Source organism: Bacillus rossius, chromosome 11 (genome assembly GCF_032445375.1).
Source record: "Bacillus rossius redtenbacheri isolate Brsri chromosome 11, Brsri_v3, whole genome shotgun sequence".
NCBI lineage: Eukaryota > Metazoa > Arthropoda > Insecta > Phasmatodea > Bacillidae > Bacillus > Bacillus rossius.
This window is the reverse complement of record NC_086338.1, coordinates 15,276,434-15,297,639: the sequence shown is the minus strand read 5'-3', so window position 1 is coordinate 15,297,639 and position 21,206 is coordinate 15,276,434. Positions and strand designations below refer to the sequence as shown.

At 40.0% G+C, this 21,206-nt stretch overlaps 2 protein-coding genes across 2 annotated transcripts in view; one reads left to right on the top strand and one right to left on the bottom strand.

The window, feature by feature from the left end:
• LOC134536680 (endochitinase) overlaps nucleotides 1-14,497 on the top strand; it is a 63,494-nt gene extending 48,997 nt beyond the window's left edge. The window contains exons 7-11 of the mRNA XM_063376519.1: nucleotides 978-1,175; nucleotides 3,311-3,392; nucleotides 10,401-10,612; nucleotides 12,447-12,704; nucleotides 13,913-14,497. Coding sequence (XP_063232589.1) covers nucleotides 978-1,175; nucleotides 3,311-3,392; nucleotides 10,401-10,612; nucleotides 12,447-12,704; nucleotides 13,913-14,044 — 882 coding nt within the window. The 3' untranslated portion in view covers nucleotides 14,045-14,497. The remainder of the gene's footprint in view (nucleotides 1-977; nucleotides 1,176-3,310; nucleotides 3,393-10,400; nucleotides 10,613-12,446; nucleotides 12,705-13,912) is intronic.
• A 1,629-nt stretch (nucleotides 14,498-16,126) lies between these two features.
• Nucleotides 16,127-21,206, bottom strand: part of LOC134536679 (Bardet-Biedl syndrome 1 protein homolog) — a 76,405-nt gene continuing 71,325 nt past the window's right edge. Inside the window, exon 12 of the mRNA XM_063376518.1 lies at nucleotides 16,127-18,131. Coding sequence (XP_063232588.1) covers nucleotides 17,958-18,131 — 174 coding nt within the window. The 3' untranslated portion in view covers nucleotides 16,127-17,957. The remainder of the gene's footprint in view (nucleotides 18,132-21,206) is intronic.

Sequence of the window (21,206 nt, the reverse complement as noted above, 5' to 3'; positions counted from 1 at the left end):
AACAACAATTCATTTACAATATTATTGTTATCGTTTAGCAGTTAAAGACGGTTTCAGTATACTTAAACTTAACCAAAAAATTTCACCAAAAAACCACTTAACCAAAACTTCTGGCACATCAGATCTTTCTTATAAACATAACCTACAAACATAACCTCTTACATTTACTTCTCATAGCATCAGTTAGTCACAATACTCAATAATTGAATAAATTATTTGTTCACATTGCAGGTTCGTTAACATTGCGAGGAACTTTCAACTTCCATTTAATGTGAAACTAAAATTAAATTGCATTGTTTTCTTAGATATACAACTATGTCTTCCAGATTCATTGAATAAATACATGTGCTTGATCCCCAGCCTGGATTTACCTTCATAGATGTATCATCACACCAAGGTAACTTATTGTACTTAGTACTATTAAACCTGCTTTCATTATTTTACACATTTTTCTTACAATATAATCTGCATTTACAGGAATGGAATGCCACACAAAACGATTTGGTGCACACTGTGGAATTCCGCACGGGTCGACTAGTAACACACCTATTTTAAATCACTATTTTTACTTCTGCCTATCTCTCAATATCTTATTACCTTTTCTCGAATTTTTTTTTGAATAAGCGATTCATCATACATGTGCAGCATAAGCCTATAACACAACAAATAAGCAGTCCCACAATGCTACGTGCCTGTTCTTGGAGCTCATTAGAGTACACCTGTCATGACCACACACGAGGCTTGGAGACCAGAGACAGCCAGCCCACCTCCGAGATCCTAAGGCCAACACTGCACCAACCCCCAATCGAACACTGAGATACAATCAGTACCCCTACAAACCTGAGACCCCCTACTCAGACAATGTCTGGTCTGGCCGGAGGCCAGAAGCAGTGGCGTAAGTACCGCCACCAATGTGTCAGCCCTCCGTCAGGAGCCAGTGAAGAAGCAGCATGCTGAGAGAGTGTGTTGGTGTGCAGAACGATGGGCTGGAGTTGTGGGTGAGCATGGGCTGCCCGCCAGACAAGCTGGTGGTGGGAGTGCCCTTCTATGGCCGCTCCTTCACGCTGGGCCAAGGCAACAACAACTACGAGCTGGGCACCTACATCAACAAGGAGGCAGGCGGCGGGAAGCCCGGACCCTACACGCAGGCCAAGGGCTTCATCTCCTACTACGAGGTGAGCTGACACCTCCTCTAGTCCACAGTGAACTGAGTTGTTGAGTCTGTGCACACACCCGGCTCATGGACACTGCGAGAAAGCCTTGCCCGTATTTACTCGCGTTCTAACTTGATTTCTGCCCGATAAACAGGCATGCAAGTTAGCAGCGGACATGTTCCAATATTTACATACTTTGCCTAAGCACATAATTTACATTTGTGTTTATCATTGTTTCAATTGGTGTGTTACATGTTCTTTTATAGTTGTTTAAATATCACATTTTCCAGATGGTTCACCGACAATATTAATCACTGTACGCATAACAAAGTAAGATCGCCATGTATGGGAAAATACAAAGTGGTCGGACAGATTTAGCTGAGCAGGGTTCCTTAAGTTAAGTTTAAGCACGATCAAACTGTGAATGTTGTTGACTGAGGAAGCTAAGAATACCAGGCAACAAATTAGAAGCTAAAAACACGGTCCATAACGAAGCTTGAATGTGAACGATTCTGGTGATTTTATAACCTCAAATCGGGAAATAAATGTTAAACGCACCAAAACTCACTGTAATAAATTCTTTTTTTTTTCCCCTCTCAAAACTACATTTCTTAAGGCCCATTTACACTGGACATTTATATCATGCAACATCTGTCTGACCCTTTCACATAAACATACCTGAAATTGAATGTCGTATACAAATATCAGTATCGCGATCAGGCCGCAACTAGAGTCTCTGGCACCCGGGGCATGAATGGATTCATGCGCCCCCCTCCCCTTTTTTTGCACATACCACACCAATAAATGGTCGGCGGCTTGTGGGGGGGGGGGTCCGGGGGCCCTCCAACGGAAAAATTGTGTTATTTAAGCATTTTCCATACCTACATGTAACAGTTTCTGTGCTACTGTAACTTCCATGTATGAACCCACTACCATTTGTAGTAGGAATTACAATGCAAGCCGACGATTTCGGCGCCCCCACAGATTTGCGCCCGGGGCGTATGCCCCGCTTGCGCCCCCCTAGTTGCGGCCCTGATCGCGATACATATTGCCATACTGTCCGAGAGAAAACTTTAACTTCTGAGATAAATGTAGAGACCCCTGTACTCTCAAGTGTAAACCCTCCTTGATATTGTGTGTCTATGACATTTATCCAACAATATCTCAAGATGAGTGTTGGGCACCATCGACTAATTTGTACTATCGAATAATTTTCGATGGTTTTAGTCGAATAATTTTTCATTCACTGCACGCTACAACGGAAGTGACAACTGAATATTTCTAAATGACTTAAAACTATTCCAATTTACTATTCAAGCTGCAAAGATGCGTCCTGTGGTACATGATGCTTGCTGTTTAAGTTCAGTACGTTGGATGATCCTGCACATAAAATAAATTGAGGAATCAGAAAGATTTATGATTGTAGGTAGTAAAGAAAAATTTTATTTGACTTACTATCATAATTCATTATTATATGACAATATTTTTTAAATGTACAGGATTGTCCAACGTACTGAATTATAACAGCAAGCATAATGTACCACACGATTAAGCCATCAATATCATGAGATCAGGATCAAGCCTTCATGATTCAGGGATAAACTTCAATACATAAAATGGAAAAAATTAGCATATTTTAAATTCTCAATGCTTGGCTACAGTTGCGCTAAACTAAACAAAGAGATACACGATCGCAGGTAAACAATAAATTGCGGCGGCAGTGTAAAATCAAATGTATTGTAATGTAAGCTTTAAACTGATATTTTTCACGAACCAGCAGGAATTAAGAAACCATGTTTTCAAGGTAAATTTAAAGATGTTTCTAGTACTTGAGAAACATATTTCGTTCCCCAAAGCCACGATGCCCGATGCTGGTATAGCAATGTAAGCTATAAACATTTATTTTTCACAAACTAGTAGGAATTTAAAAAATCAGCCCTTCGGGGTAAATTTAGGGACGTGTGTAGTGTATGAAAACCACTTTTTTTTTGTAATTTTTCTTTCCAATTTAAAAAGCAGCGAAATCTGATAATCACCCATTTCAATTTTGTTTTAACTTTGATAAGGTTAATATTAAAAATGTTTCTAAGAATATGAGTGCTAATTACCTGAATGTTTTGATTGCTAACTAAGATTGGTGTGGGTTTGTTGCACAGATCTGCGCTGAGCTGCAAGAGAAGGGCAGCAACTGGACACAGAGGTGGGACGGAATTGGCTTCGTTCCTTTCGCCTACCAAGGTCAGTAGTCTGCGATGTCCTGGCAACAATGTTCACCAGAAAACTTTCATGAATATATGAAGGGAAAATGTTTCAATTTATTTAAAAAAAAAAAAAAAACATAAATCACTGTACTGCTAGTCAATCCTAAACATATGTCTATCAATATTATATTTAAATTCGATGAAATTTCTTTTGATTTTCTTCTTTGTCTTTCTATTAAATGCCCTATGTTTAAATATTTTCGTATTTTTGAGGACTGTTCTCTCGAAATATTATTTTTCATTTTCAAAAAGATTTGTATATTTCATTCATAACATTTCAGACTCCACAGCTTAAGCTCACAGGAACTTAAGAATTGTCATGATGAGGTGAAGTAGGAGAAAAATGTCTGCCAAAGTACAAAATTAGCATATTCTTAATATATTAGCTCCCTTCAACAAATATTACAGCTGTCTGTGTGCGGAATAGAATGAGATAGCTTACTGCGGGGTCTGAAGACCCAACAGTTAAGCCAGAGAGGGAAATATGTTATTTACTGGCCAATGAGGGGCCTCAGTGGTTTTATATTAAGGCAATCTGGATATTGGGAAACATGACGGAGTTGCGTGAGCCGGTGGGTTTTCTCTGGGTACTCCAGTCTCTCTCTCTCCCTTCCACCTACCCCGGTGAAGTTATAAATTTTTTTATGAAATATCAGTAAAGACAGTATGTTGCTGTGTGGGAAGTCAAGTCGCCTACAACTACTGCTGTAGGCTCATAAGTCAGTGAGGTAGTGACATACAAATGTAAGATTTTTTGAAAACATTTGTTAACATTTCAAATGTTTTAAATCTTTTTGTAAAGGCGGGAAAGCCGGGAAATAAACAAGATGGCTGAACGGCCTAGTGAAGTACTACTGATCTGTGTTATTTCCTTTCCTAGCATAAGATAACAGTACATGGTGGCAGCGGTAGTTCTTCGGACCTAAAGACGAGTAAGGAACACGTCGTTGTAGCAACCAGAATCGTGGAGAACACTTAAAGAATGGAAAGAGAAGGGGGAGACCAGCAGGCTGGGCGAACGCCTAACCTCCATCCACCCCCAGCATTGGATTTTGCAGTGCCTGCGGCGTGGGAAGCTTGGGAGAGAAGATTTTCTAGATACATGTCGGTGGCAGGCCATAGTCAAAAAAAGGATGACGAAAAAATTGATCTGTTGCTTTACATCATGGGTGACCGAGCAGAGGAAATATGGGCGCAGTTCCAACCTCAACCTACAACATATGATCAGGTGTTAAAGGCATTTAAAATGTATTTTAATCCCAGGAGAAACATTATCTTTGAGCGTTTTCAGTTCAATTCGAGGTCACAAATGCCAGGAGAGACAGTAGCAGATTTCATCACCGCATTACACAAGTTGGCAGACAATTGTAACTATGGCCAGTAAAAACCAGAATTAATAAGGGACAGAATAGTCGTGGGTATGGCGGATTCTAAAACAAGTGAGCAGTTACAGCTGAGGCCAGATTTAACACTGGAGCAAGCGATTCTAGCAGCAAAGCAAGCGGAACTGCAGAGTAGCCATTCTGCGGTGTTATACAAGGAACAGCAGAATCGTCGTGGGGAGGTTCACCGAGTTCAAGTGGACAATAGACATCGCCAAGAGGACAATAGACATCAACAGCCCATTTCCTTTAAGCATCAGTCAACAGCCAGGGGTGAGATCCGGCCCTCAGGTCAGTGCCAGTTTTGCGGTTTGAAAGACCACGAGCGTTCTAAGTGTCCAGCAAGAAATGTCAAGTGCTTTAAGTGTGATAAAGGTGGTCACTGGGCGGTGGTATGTAAAGCAAGAAAGCCAGGTGGCAGTTCTCAAGTGCGTCTGGTGTCAGAAACAGGCACAGTACCGGAAATGGAGAAAGAATGTTTCTTGGGTAGTTTAGTACTTGGGTCTGGGGGCACCAACAAGTGGACTGCCTCGGTTAGCATCACTAATTTTAAGTCCACAGTAGAATTCCTAATTGACACGGGGGCAGACATAACCTGTGTTCCTCCAGAAACAGTTCCAGAAGAGTTCAGAAAACGGTTGAAACAGTGCACGAAAACTCTTTCAGGACCGGATGGCAGTATGTTGTCAGTTCTGGGGTGGTTGGTTCTGGAACTACAATGTAGCAGTAAAAAATTTATGTCAGAGGTTTACGTAATAGAGGGGTTAAAAACACCTATCTTAGGATGAATGTCTTTGATAAGTCTTGAAATTGTTCAGTTCACGGGTGAGCAATGCATGTTATCGCAAATATCGGCACCCGATAAAGCAGTATACACTGAAGTACAGGTGTCTAGGGAGTTTCCAGGAGTGATCAAGGGACTAGGGAAAATGAAGGGGGAAGTGAAGTTAGCAGTAAAAAAGAATGCTCAACCTTTTGTACAGTCACTACCAAGGGTGGTGGCTTTGCCCCTATTTGATAAACTCAAAAAGGAGCTGGACAGACTGATTAAATTAGACATCATAGAACAAGTAACTGAGCCAACTGATTGGGTGGCTCCTATTGTGGTTGTTCCCAAGGGTGACTCAGTGCGCATTTGTGGTGATTATTCAGAATTAAATAAATATGTCAGTCGTCCTCATTTTCCAATAACAGGGGTAGAAATCAAGCTAGCACAACTCAAAGGGGCAAGGTTTTTTTCAAAAATTGATTGTTACTCCGGGTTCTACCAAATGGCGCTAGACAAAGAAAGTCAGCCTTTAACAACTTTCATCACGCCATTCGGAAGGTATATGTTCAAGAGGCTCCCATTCGGGCTTACAAGTGCACCGGAAAACTTTTCTCTAAAAATTGCTCAGGTGTTAGAGGGTATAGCTGGGGTGGTCTTTCACATGGATGACATATTGGTATTCGCGGCAACTATAAGGGAACACGATAACATTTTGAGACAGGTTTTGGGGAGGCTGGAGACAGAAGGAATCACGCTAAATACCAGCAAGAGTTGTTTCGGGGTCACTAAGGTAAAGTATTTAGGATTTTCGTTGTCGGCGGAGGGTATTCAAATAGACTCTGAAAGAGTCGAGGGTATAAGTAACTTCCCTCAACCTACTACAAAGAATGAACTTCAGCAGTTTTAAGGGCTAGTAAATTTTTCAGCGCAGTTTCTTTCAAACAAATCGCAGGTGTTAGAGCCATTGTTCGTACTTCTAAAAAAAGATGTGGATTTTGTGTGGGAAGAAGCCCAGAAAACGTCATTTAGCAAAATCAATCAAATGCTTTCCAAGGCACCCACCTTGGCCTTTTTTAATCCCAACATGCAGATCATCTTGAGCGCAGATGCCAGCTCTTTTGGGCTGGGGTGCTGTGTTCTTCAGCAATCGGGAGATTTACGCCAGGTTATAGCATATGGTTCGCGTACACTCACAGCAAAAGAAAAACGGTACTCGCAGATAGAAAAGGAGGCTCTAGCTTTGACTTGGGGGGCGTAAAAGTTCAGGCAGTACCTGACAGGCATACCCATTATTTTGGAAACTGACCACAAGCCGTTATTACAAATCTTGCATACGAAACCCTTAGATGAGTTGTCACTTAGATTGCAGCGTTTTCGGATCCGCTTAATGCGGTATGACTACACAGTCAAGTATGTGCCAGGAAAAAATTTAGTGGTAGCTGACTCCTTATCCCGTAATCCGGGGAATTCATCCCAGAGGGAACAAGAGCAAGAACTGACACATGAGGTAGAGGCTTTTGTAAGGTACATGATAGAGGCGTGTCCGGTAAAGGATGAATTTTTGCAGGTTATCAGACAAGAACAGGGACGGGACTCCACCTGTAGAAAACTACGGCAATATGCTGAGACAGGATGGCCGGAGAAGAGGGAAGTATCGGAAGAAATGAGGTCATATCAGTTCAGGCACGAGATTACGGTATAAGAGGAGTTGTTAGTAAAAGGTACCCGTCTGGTTATACCACTCCCTCTTCAGCAGAAATGTTTACAATTCATACATGCAGGACATCAGGGAATAACAAAATGTCGGGAAAGGGCCAAAATGTCGGTGTGGTGGATAGGATTGTCCACGCAGCTAGAGGAACTGATAAGAAGTTGCCCTAGATGCATAGAGGAAAGGGTGAACCCAAGGGAACCATTATTGCAGGAGCAGTTTCCGTCCAGGGCATGGGAGAAAGTGGGGATTGACTTCTTTAAGCAGCAGCGATGGTACATGATAGTTACTGACTACTACTCGCGTTACTTTGAAATCATACCTATGTCTTCATTGGGGGATGAATTTGTCATCAAGAGTCTCGCGGAAGTCTTTGCAAGGTTTGGTATCCCGAACGTCGTTAGAGCGGACAGTGGATCACAGTTTCTCTCAGAGAAATTCAGAAAATTCAGCTCCTCATACAACTTTAGTATCATCACATCATCTCCACACTATCACCAGTCTAATGGGGAAGTGGAGTCAGCGGTGAAAGTGGCCAAGCAATTAATAAAGAAGAATGAGGATCTTACTTTGGCACTGTTGGCGTACCGTACAACGACATTAGCTAATGGATTCAGCCCAGGCGAATTACTCATGGGACGGCGCTTGCGATCTACCCTTCCGATGATGCCATCTAAGCTATCTAGGCAGATCAACCATGAGCAGGTGGTACAGAAGGAAAAACACAGACAAATCCAACAGGCAGACAGTTATAACCACAGGCACAAGGCTAGAAAATTACCGGACCTAGTAGTAGGAGAGAGGGTTTGGGTTTCGGATCGCAGAGAGTATGGGGAAATTGAAGCAGTGGGGCAGGAACCCAGATCTTACATAGTGAAATTAGGCCAGCGAAAGTATAGGCGAAACAGAAGGTTTTTAGTGCCAGCACCATTCCAAGGAAAATTACACAGGCAGAGAAGGGACGAGAAGGGGGGTCGAACATAGAGTTCAAGGAAAATCAGGGGCCGAACATAGAGTTCAAGGAAAATCATAGGGAAGTAGTACAAGAGCAAGAGGGACGAGAAGGGGGCTCGAACATAGAGTTCAAGGAAAATCATAGGGACGTAGTACAAGAACAAGAGGGACGAGAAGGGGGGTCGAACATAGAGTTCAAGGAAAATCATAGGGACGTAGTACAAGAGCAAGATAAATCCAGCAGGAGGGACGAAAGGGAAGGAGAAGTGGAGTTTAGAGGATTTGGGGAGGAGGACTTGCAGGGGCTACAGGGTGAGAAATATGGGCCACCCAGAAATTCACAGAATCATGCAAGGGGGTTAATAGAGGATAATTCTGGAGGGATAGAGTTAAGGGAGATGGATGCAAGGACATCAAAAAGACAGAGGAAGCCACCCAGTTGGTTGAGTAATTTTCATTGGAAAGGAGAGAACAGTGTGGACAGCTAAGTAATGTATCAGGTTAAAGCTAAGTAATGTATCAGGTTAATATGTATCAGGTTAATTGTAAAGAGTATTGTGTCATATAAGGGACTGCTTGAGAGGAAGGATGTAAAGGCGGGAAAGCCGGGAAATAAACAAGATGGCTGAACGGCCTAGTGAAGTACTACTGATCTGTGTTATTTCCTTTCCTAGCATAAGATAACAGTACACTTTTTTCCAAAATGCTCCCACCATGTATCAACACTGTGCCATTCTCCAATCGACACTGCTTGTCGACTCACGTGTCCTCTGTGTGGAGCAGATGTTAAGCCCTGGTTATTTAAGGCCATTATTCTCATTGTCCTGTCATTTATAAAGAACGGCTGAAGGCGCTGAACGTCCCAACTGATGCATCTCCGAAACCAACACAAACTTTTAAAACTGTAGATTATGCACAAGTATTTCCACAAAACAAAAAAAAAAAAAAAAACTTAGGGTGATTTAGGGTGTAAATCCAAAGCGAAAGAAACGAGATAAGCAGAAACATTAGCAGCATTCATTTTGCAATATGCAGGTAAAAATGGTTTGAGCCCGACAAGGCAGCTACTTAAATGCTTAACATTTTCTAAAACACTATTTTTTCTCCATTTTATCACGTTCTTTGAGAAACAACTGAATAATAAACACTGTCAACCTCTCGTCTGCAAGTTACTGTAACTTAAAATTCAAAATTCAATTCGCACTGGTGCCAATCAATAAACCTTATCCTGCTCTCACACAAAATACACATGTTAAAAATGTAACAATGTCTTGAATCCAGTTAATCGCATTCACAGTCCATTATTTTAGGTCAGTAAATAAATATTGACGACCTGACGCCTTCTGCCGATTAATGATGTTGAAGAGGGTGCCAACAAGCTTTAATCCCGGAGCCTGTGAGCAAGTCCGCAGGTACACCTGAAACTCGCCTCCTGGCCGGCACACAGCAGGTGTTGACCGGACAGAGAACCCAAGCTGTTGATGCTACCAGGAATGCTATGCTAATACTTGAGGAAAATTGTGAAACCTCTGGACAGATGGTTTTTTTATTGAGAATCGGTCACTTAGAGCCGTCGTGGCATGTATTGTAAGTCACGTGATAGTGACGACTGCTTACGGAACTGTTACCGTGCATGATGGTTGCGTGATATAAGAGCCTTCTGTCCTCAGGCTCTCACTGCATGGTCGTTGAGAATATGCACGTCGATGACGTGTTGCGTTGAGTTACGTTAGTGTCGAACATGAAAACACTAGAGAGAAGTGACTGCTGACATGATGCACGGTCTGATAAAACCTACATAATGAATACAAACACTAAAGTGTGGTGGCTATCACCCCAATAGCAACCCTACGCTAACATGAACAAACCCTAAACCACAGGCGAAAAAAAAAAAAAACCACTTGTTAGTTATGGTATGTGTTTCATATTTGACAGTTACAAGTACTACCAGTGGTACCCAATTCCCAACTGTCACTTGCACAGCATCACATGAGCTCGTTTACGAGTGTGGACAACCACGTGAAGTTAGGTAGGTACTGTTGAAAGATGAACAGTGGCAGAAAGATACGCAAACCATTGGTAGTACTTTCGAGAAGTGTCAGATTGGAGATGAGTTGCATGACCTGTGCGTGTACCACGTGCAAGGAGGTGGGTGTGACTGGTCGGCAGGCACACAGTGGGTGGGCTACGAGAACGCGACCAGCGTGCAGATCAAGATGGACTGGATCAAGCAGAAGGGCTACGCCGGCGCCATGAACTGGGCCATCGACATGGACGACTTCCGCGGCCTGTGCGGCGAAAAGAACCCGCTGATCCGCGTCATGAGCGCGGGCATGCGGGGCTACACAGTGCCGGCCAGCACCGTCAGCACCACGCCACGGGTGCGTATTCACACACTGCCACCCACTGCAGAACATCCATTTATTATTTATTTATTTATTAACTAGATAAACTAACATTGAATCAACAATAATATGAAACATAGGCTATACTTAGGGACAGGAAAAATACGCGGGTTCAATGACCTCTAGGATGAACTCCACAGTTCTACATACACTCTGTCAAATGCCACCCACTCATTGGCTGCTGTCTTGTGAGACGTCCCAACGTAGCAGCCTGTGATTCGATAAAGCTTTGGTCGGGCGTTTATCATTGGCCCAGAGACATCCAGGTGAGTTGTGAGCCAATAGCAGAGGCAGCACTGAGGTTTAACTATTTGTATTTTAGCCTATCGCAAAATGAATTCGCGAATTTTTCCGGTCTCTAGCTATACTACATAATTATTTAGAACAAAACATTAATTATTGACAGATTTGAATTATTAAGACGTAGTTTATTTTAGCGAAAAATTCATTGGATTTTAGATTATAACAAAAAATTCACATTATTGAATGGGCTATGAAATCAGCATTATAGTTAGTTGTACTGTTTTACTGGCATTGCAATTTTTACTTTGCTAACAGTGGGTAAAATCGGAAAGAAAATTTGGTTTACAGCAAAATAACTTTGCTGTGGTTCCTACTAAATTTTCATTTTCTTTGTAAAAAAAATTATTATTTGGTTTTGACAAAAATAAATTAAAATGAATACTATAGAGCAGTTAAATCTTGTAAAGACTTTGAATGCACTCTCAAAGATATTTTCAGATACACAGACTTTATCAGTTAAGTTACCAAATAACACCCTTTCTACCCGTGCAACAGGGATAAGGGATAAAATAGTCATGAGCCACAGTGTCTTAGTGAAGTGTTATAACACTGGACTCTATTTTGATGAAACAGGGATTGGTTCTCATCCCTGTCCAGTATTGCTCATTTATGTTTTTCGTAGTTTCTTTACATCACTTAAGACACATGTCTTGATGGTCATGTGGCGATTACTGTCTCCCAATTAAGTCTTCAACCCTATTTGAACTGCTATAACAGGGTGCATGTAGCAAAGAACAAGAACTGTGTTCATATGTGAGAATTAAACTACTATGTAGGGTATCTTGGCATATTAAAGGTTTATCACATCCAAGTTTTTAACTATATCGTCATGCATTCGGTATTTATACACTGCTATCAGGATGGACACCAACAGAGTATCAGGAGGTGGTACGCCTAGTATTAAACAGCCCAGCATCTTATTTGAGTAGCATGTCAGAAGATGTCTCCTACAAGTCATTGTTTCAGATAGTCACATATCTCTTACTATTGGTTCTTGTGTCAGCCAGTTACATAAACATACTTGCATTTCCCCGTACCAATGACTGACATGAGAACCAATAGCAGAAAAACCTCCTTGGACCGGTTCATACTAAATCCAATAAGAGGAGACCTCTTCCTAATTGGCTTTGCATAGACGGCCCCCCCCCCCCCCCCCCCCCAATCCAAATATACAAAGCACTCTTTCACCTCCTATCCATTAGTTACTTCTCAGCCCTTATAATACTTTGTAGAATGCAGAGTGAATCATCAGTACACTGTGGTACTACTTAATGCGGATCAATACCAAAATTCCAAGACACCTAGCAAAGACATGGCTGTGATTGCTTTCCATTTACCTTAAGTAATTAATGTTTATGACAGAGCTACAGCTGCTGCTCACAAGAGAATAGCAGTTTAGTTCCTCGCATGCGCACGAGGACATGGTATTCGAGTAACTGGTAGAAAGGCCACGGTAGGCTTGCCGAGAGATTGCTCATCCCCCTGGTCTGTCGTGTGCGGTGAGCAGCCCGAGTGGGACAGACCGCCCAGCACCACGCCGCAAGGTGGCCGGCCCACCACCGCCACAACGGCCACCGTGGCCACCACGACGGCCACCATGACCAGCCGTAGGCCCAGCTGGTCCACCAGTACCACCACGAGGCAGCCGTCCACCAGCCGGCCCGGCACCACAACAACCACAGCCACCACCAGCACCACCCAGAGCAACGAGATCCTGGGCGACTGCCAGGACAACGACTTCCTGCCGCACAAGGACTGCAACAAGGTGTGCGCTCACGTCGACACTTTGGAAACCGATCACCGAAATACCGAATACACCGCGGCAGTGAAGTCACATGTGAGCAGGGATATGAGGTGCCATGATAAAAAAAAACCATTAAATTTATTAGGGGGGGGGGGGGGGGATCACTTCATTTAGTGACCAAACAAACTCGCCACACGGCTGAATACAAATTCTCATCCTCCGATGATTCATTCCGGTCACCAAAGTCCAGCTATTCTTTCTCTTGGAAGCTTGATGTCGTAATTCGTTGGCACTTTATTTATGTTCTGTGATAAAAATTAGTTCTAAGAGGTAAGTAGCTAAGTACTAAAAAAAAATGGGTAGGCTTGGGAAATATTAGGATGCAGAGGATGCACACTAAAGAGAAACTAGTAGAGAACAGAAAGGGTACAAACACTGTGTTAAGTTAAAATATTGTTACGAGTGGGAATACGGGGCCAAAAGGATAGCCAAACTAACCAACCTTATGTTTATTTATCAACTGATATTTACATTCTGACCTAAATTAAGTATAACAATCAAATTGCTATCCACGAAGCCAATCAAACTTTATTAATCCCACTCTTTACACTCTGCACTGAAATTTGGCTCGACAGTGGCTCTCTACTGTTCGGAATCTCTATGCATTTCTCCCAAAACACTTCCTGGATCCTCCAATCCACACACAAAGTCCATCCATCGTCGCCTGATATTGCTACCAAAGACTTTCTTCCTCATAGCCCAGGTTTCCTACTTGCCCTTACTATCTTACTATCGTCCTTGCTGGCTCTGACCCTTCTCTGACCCTTCTCTCCGTGTCTCTCCTCTCCTAACCTTACTTAATGCTAAATTAATACATTTAGGTGGAGTCCAGATTAAGGAGGGACCCACTGCGACTCATGCCCAGCCCCATACACGTAACAGGTGTTACCTCCAGAAACTGTCGCATGCCATCATGTGACTGGTTTGGAGATTGACCAGCCTTTGACAGCAATAATTGTAGCAATGAATAACTCATGTTTTAACTCGGAACTTACTTTAGCTATGTAAGGCCTGCTTAGACATAGGTATAACTCTAGGCTTGGTCACGCAGGGTGAAAATGTGACATGCATTAAATCAAGCAGGACAAGTAAATAAAATTAGTACATATTTTTATTTACAATTCGCACAGAAACCAAGGGAGAATGTTGTTGAACTGCTTGGTCCACAGTACTACCAGTGCGTGTACGGCCGGCCGGTGGAGTTCACCTGCGAGCCAGGCACCGTGTGGAACGAGAAGATGAAGATCTGCGACTGGCCAGCGAACAGCGACAACGAGCGATGCCGCGACTACACGGGCTAGTGCTGCCGCCTGTTGAGCAGAGCTTCAACTGCAGCCGCATTGTGTCCAGTCTCGGTACTGAAGAGTGCACCCCTGACAGTGTCGTGGTGCACAGTGTTGAAACTTGAAAACTGCAGTCGCCAAACGTAACCACTCCGAAGATTCTCTGTGTTGGAAACATCCCAAACAGTTATGCTGTTCAAGAGAATCCTATTTCTTTTTAGTGTTAAGTGAACACGTTGTACTGGAAATGTCTGTGTGAAATTTTTGTGGTATGCATGTGACTGATATATTTATATTCATGTTATTATTATTTCTTAATAACTATTTAATTTTAGAGTTCAGATATACAGAATTTACAATTTAGTGCAGAATATTTATTTAATTTAAGGAATATTTAAGTTTATGAAGAAAAAAACTGTTACCTGAATTTTAAGTAAAATATAAGTTAATTAAAAAGCTTTTATTTTTGTATTTTTATTTATTCCTTCCACTTTCAAAAAATGGTCCCAACTGAACACTGCAGTCACAAAATTAAGATCCTCAATCTCAATACTGTCAAAATATCTAGAGGGGAGATGATACCTTTAGTTGCTTCTAGGTCCTTTAAGTACAAATTTACAGATGGTTCGCGACATATCCTTTGCATTACCCTATGCTATAACTTTGTCAGCGAGTGTGTTGCACCCACTTCAGGAATTCAACAGTGATATCAAATCCATGTACATATTTTTTTCTGATTCAGGCCAAATCACACACAAAATAACAGGATGTTTGCACCGTAGGCAACCGCTACCAAAGCTTATACATCAGTCTCGTGCTGAGGACGGCACTGGGGAAAAGTAACCACAAGAACTGAGTTGTGAATTTGCCAGTGCTGACAGTATCTGTCCACCCAGCACAATCTGTTACAAAATTTTATCCAGTTAAGGGGCCATGTTTTCTTTACTTTTCTACAAAGCATTTTTGAGACTACAACCCAGTTATAAATAATAACTCCAGGCTTGGTCTTGCACAACACGTTGACTTTTTTTCATTTTATCATCACTAAGGACTCTATAAAAATTATTACATGACACTGCCCTTCAAACTGTTATGTCACCAATGTTTTCCACAGATATTCACTATGTGCAATATAATGCGTGTAAAAATTTGCACAAGTGTTTATAATTATTATCAATTGCAAAACTTTTTCTACCCATTACACTGCACTAACTGAGTATATGTTGAAAATATTAGTGACACATCAAGAAATGCAAGGGAGGTTATCATGTTAGAATTTCAGAAAAAAAAAAGCCCTTAAAATACGTAGTAATGAAGAGAAAATGAAATATCAACATGGTGTGAGAGACATGAGTTAAAGCTGTATTTCCATCACAAAATCATACAGGTATCTGCAGTGTACTGGCAATTGCAATTAGAATTTTTTCGTACACATTTATTTATTTATTTATTTATTTATTTATTTATTTATTTATGAGTGTATTATTAACAATCCTACAAACTGCTCACAATTGATAGATACAACCAACACCTATAGAAAGATTAACAGATTTTGCTCCATTTTAGCATTTTTTGGGTGACTATTGTCTTCTGAGCATATTGTATCCATTTTGGCATTTAACACAGTTATTTACAGTTTTTATGACTTTAAAATTTTCCTGAATGAGAAATGAAGAAGAAAAAAATTTTTGTTTCTGAATATTAAGAATATGTCATTTACAGATGCTGCCTTAACAAAGGAACCTTTCATTTCAAGGTGAAATTATATCCAAATTCTTTCGATGCTAACACAGCCTGGTGAATCAATAAGTGTAGTATATATTGGGGAATAATGGCTCTGGGTTCTGGGTGAAAAGCTTAAACCTGGGGTCCACCATTTTGGATTGTGAAATCATGGCCGCCATCTTAGATGACTTTGACCTTGACCCAGACCACCATATTGTATGATCTTGACCTTGAACTTTGGACCATGACATTAACTACTCAAAATATCCCATATGAACCACACGACTATTCGCAGCCACTTCTACGCAGAATAAATCCAGCCTTTGTTGTATTTCGACATGTATTTGGTGAAGATTTAAAAAAAAAAATCAACAATCCTATGTCAAATGGTTGCTTTTATTTGCGGGTATCAGATACAGAAATAGAGCAGCCCTAACAGATCAATAAATGTTTTTACATATAGTAAAGTAGAATTTTAATTAATATACATTGTATGTAAAAAGGGTTTTGGGAAATATTTTTTTTGTAATCTCACATAGGATAGATACCAGAACATAGATTTTTCAATTGTAAAAATATAAATTATTAAAGTAGGATTAACTTACTTAAAATAAATTTTTGATAAGTATTCTTAAGCTCTAATTACTTTTTTGCAAGGATTCAACCAAGAAGGTATATCTATCAAATAAATATTATAATGTGCAACTATTTTATAAATTTACAGAACTTCATAACATTTTGATAATCACAAAAATTTTAAGATGGCCAACGATATGTTGGACGATGAGTTCACAGGTGATTGATGGTGTGCTGTAACAGGTAAAAAATAAACCCTTATGGCGGAAGCGCACTCTTGCAGATGAAGAGTCCAATACAGAACACAAGCACTCATTGAAGCCAGCAATGTTAACAAGGAGGGTGACTTGTGCGCTCTAGCCAGTGAACTGCTGCGAAACGAGTGCTCCAAGCCCGCGAACCCATATTGATGGGATAAAAGGTTGTTGAGGGGGTAAGGGAGTAAAGTGATATGGAATACCATGTTTTGTCACAACGTTATTTTAGGGCGTCAAAATTAGAAGAAGAAAATTCTCACATAATGTCCATGATATTTTTAGACCCACTATTAAATTCCAGCACTTTGTGTAGGTAGTTTTCCAGTATAATACTATGTATTTTAAAGTTGAAATCTAATATTCATTCGGATATTACCACTTACATATTTAATTAACAAAAATTAGACATTTTCTGTGTAAAAATTCTTTTAAAGATGTTTTAAAACGGTATAACCTTTATCTGTTCTTCTTCGTCGCCGTTGTGTAAAGCTTACAAAAATGTTTGGTTATGTTAATTCCTGTATTAATTTTGATAGCTTGCTGATTGCATGAAACACGCTTGCTCTGTCTAGTGCTGAATTAACTACATTTGATAGCCCGCACTCTTTTGTTGGAAATGTGTACTATGACGATTGTTATGCGTAGTTCCAGCTCGTGTTCGAGTCACTGTTTTTGTTTTTATATTTAAAGTTGAAGAAAGGTTTTTGTTGCATGACTTATTAATTTTAATTGTTTGGCATGCTTTTGTATACTCTACTTTTTAAATAAATGTACTTTCCATGAATGTATTTTGTTTTTAAGAATAACTTTACCTAACAGAAATTTTATTTTCGCATAAAAATCACACCCCTACTATTCAAACTTGATTTTAGTAAAAAATGTGCGACGATTATGCGATAAAACACGGTACGTGTAATTTGTGTCCATGAATGTATTTTAAACACATTTTTCATATATTTATGATGCTTAACATTATTTTAAAGAATTATACACTAATTATTTTTAATTGTGTGTCCAAGTTTCGTTTTATAAGTGTGCTTACAACATGAGAACACATAAATTTGCTTTTTACAGGAGTTAGATGTCACACATCTCTGGCAGAACCGAAAGACTCGTTCGCCTTTTTTTCCTTCCTATTGGCACATTCACCCATTCATTATCAATGCAATTAAAATGTATTTAACGCCCATAGCACAGAGAGCGGTGCTCGCTTCAGCAAACAGTTGAAAACACTGGGTAATTATTGAATGGTATTCCCTACGTAATCTAGCAACAAACGCTGAAAAGTCTCCGGCGTGGCAGGTCATCGCAACTTGTGAGCGATCGATAGTTTCCCGTGTGAAAGGGCTCCAACAGCACACGGTCAAAGAGGCTCAGAGCAGCGCCAGCAGGTCGCAGGCGGGCATGGCGATGGTGGCGGCCAGCAGGGGGCGCACGTGGCCCTCCCTCACCACCAACACCTGCACCAGGTCCGACAACCCCGCCTCCGACACGCACTCCACGCTGGCCGAGAACTGGTACTCCAGGCCCGGCACCAGTAGCGGCAGCTGCAACAACCCACCGCCCTCGTCACTATACACACCACTACACCTCATCGTGTGGTTTCAGTTTTAGGCTGATTTTATTTTTAACAACAGGATATTTCTGTGTTATTGTTTTTATTTTTTTTATGAATTCCGTTTATTTTTAACTATAGCATATTATTAAACAAATATGCCACTTAAATGATTCTGACTAATATCAATTGCACCTTTACAATAAAATAATTTTTAATAAGCATCTTAAACTATTTGGAACAATAAAAATAAATTGGTTAGTATTTGTTTGTGTTTGGAAAATACATATACTGTCATAATATAAAACTGAGTGCATACTAATATCAGTAACAAGATAAAAAAAAAATTGTTTTTCCAATATTTTTAGTACATACACATTTTGGTACATGTTGCCTGATAAAATGTTTTATCGCATAATCGTCGCACCGTTATTATAGGACGTCAAAATTTGGAGAAAAAAAATTTCTCGCATAATTGTCACATTATGTTTTTAGATTCCGAGCACTTTGTGTAGGTAGTTTTCCCGTTTAAAACAATGTATTTTAAAGTTGAAATCTAATATTCATTCGGATGTTACCACTTAGTTATTTAGTTAACCTAAATACAAAGTTGTCTGTCTGATGTGTAAATTTTCTTTTAAAGACGTTTTCAAACGTAATAACTTTTATTTTTTTGTCTTTTTCGCTGCTGTGTACCGCTTATAAAAAAGTAGCCAGTGCTAGTTAGCATCATTCATGTTTGGTTATGTTGATTCCCGTATAGAGCGCGCGCACGTAGTCGAATATCGAAATAGATAGCTCGTAGATTGCATGCAATGCACGCACTCTGTCTGGTGCCAAGTTAACTACATATGATAGCCCACGCTTTCTCGTTGTGTGCACTATGATAATTATGTGCTCCGACTCACGTTCCCATCACAGTTTTGGTTCTTCTATTTAAAATTGAACATATGTTTTTGTTGCATGACTTAATTTAAATTGTTTGGCGTGCTTTTGTATACTCTACTTTTTAAATGAACATAGGTACTTTCCAAGAATAGGTTTTGTTTTTAAGAATAACATTACCTAACAAAAAATGCTTTTTTCACATAAACATCACACCCCTAATTTTCAAACTTGATTTTAGTATAAACTGTGTGACAATTATGCAATAAAAACCAAAAAATTATGTTTGTTGAATTTATGGTGTTAAAAGATTAGGCTTTTGTGATTTTACTTAATTTTCTAATTTTAGGTTATAAATTAGTGATTGGTTGGTCCTAGTTTCGCCAGTTCTCAGCAAATTAACCTGCTCGGAAGTACCTTAAATTATGTCAGTATCGTTACCATGGAAAGCATTTTCCACAGGAAAAATACAATAGACTCCCACAGGGACGCAACAACTAAATTTCTAAAGGGGGGGGGCAATATACCTTTTTATAAAGAATAAAGAATAATCGATTCCCCCTATTGAAGCGGGGGGTCCGGGGGCCCTCCCCCGGGAAAATTTGTATTTCAAGGTGGCAAATGGTGCTATTTAAGCAGTTTTATTATCTAAAAATTGATTACACAGCACTTTCTTTGCACCCGTTTGCCCCCACATCAAGGTTTCAGAAGGGGGGGTGGGGGCAAAATACCCTTGCCCCCCCCCCCCCCTGTTGTTGCACCCCTGGACTCCCAGTAAAATGCCGTAGTATACTGCCCCCAAAAACACACACACAGGCCTTTTAACTTCCCTTTAAACTCCATGTGACAAGTGAATGGTTCATAAATCTTTGAAAATTGCAGGCGACACTGACAAAGATACCAGGGGCAGGAAGCAGCATCCGAACATAAACAGAGTTCTTAGTGCACAGATCCCCAACCTTTTTTGTCCCTCTTATCACTAGCAGACAGGGATGATCGTTTCAATTAAACTTAGACCTATATAAAAACAACATAGGCTAAATATACTGAAAAATATTACCAAAAAATTAAAATTCCATTATTTAAAGTTGTCTAATACTAATTAACGGTAGTTTTTACCTACGACGTCTGCAGCTTTACATCACTTATAACTAGAGACCCGGAAATATCGCGACTCATAAATTTGCAAAAAATCACCAAACAATATTAAACAAAAGGAAATGTTTTTTAATGACAGTTAAATTTAATTAAAAAGATATTTTGACTTCGGATTCACTCACAAACCTATTTTTAAATGATTTTCATTACAAATTTTTGTATCTATTTATGAATATCCAAAAAAAATTTAGTTATATAATTTTTTATTATAAAATAAATAGATGCAAATGCACGATAACAATGGTACGCCGAACCATATATATATTTCATCAGATAATATGGTACACTAGACATGATTCAGCATTACAAATTATCGTAAGCTAGACCCAAAATTTGGGTACGTGATGGCAGATTATTACCGTAGCGCTGGAGCTGCAGTGGAATGCAGAAATTATGGTTTCAAACAATTAACATTTAAAAAATTATATATCTTACTTGTTCAATGTTTTTTATTGCTATTAAACCTGTTAGATTACCAACAAAACATTTTTAAAGCATATCAAAATGAACTTTCGTCACTTGCGTATGGCAGAAGTTACCTTCAAGCAGGAAGAAAAAAAAGATACCCAAGTATCTTGGAGGCCCCGTGCTGATTCAGCATTCAAAAAAACTGAACTTCCTTTGTTATGTCCACTTGCCCTTGCTCTAAAAGCCTTCAAGGCCACAAGAAACAACTATGCTACTTGGGGCTTGGTGGCATGTTTATAGTCTAATTATGGTTAAGTGGAGTGCAGATTCATCATCATGTTAAACACAACATTTATTAGGGCATACTGTATCTTTGGAGAGACTTGAAAACCGAGAACCAGTTTTTAAGAACCGGAACCAAACTGAGAACCGGGAAAAAAGTAGATATCACACATTACTATAGTAAATTCTGATAAATTTCATGATTTTAGTTTCATTTCGGTGCAATATGGACTATGATGGTGTATTCACATGTTTTTGGTGAGAGATGGTGAGTGATGACTTGCTATTTGGTTTTATCGCAATTCACCATTTAATCTTGTCCCTAACTGTAACA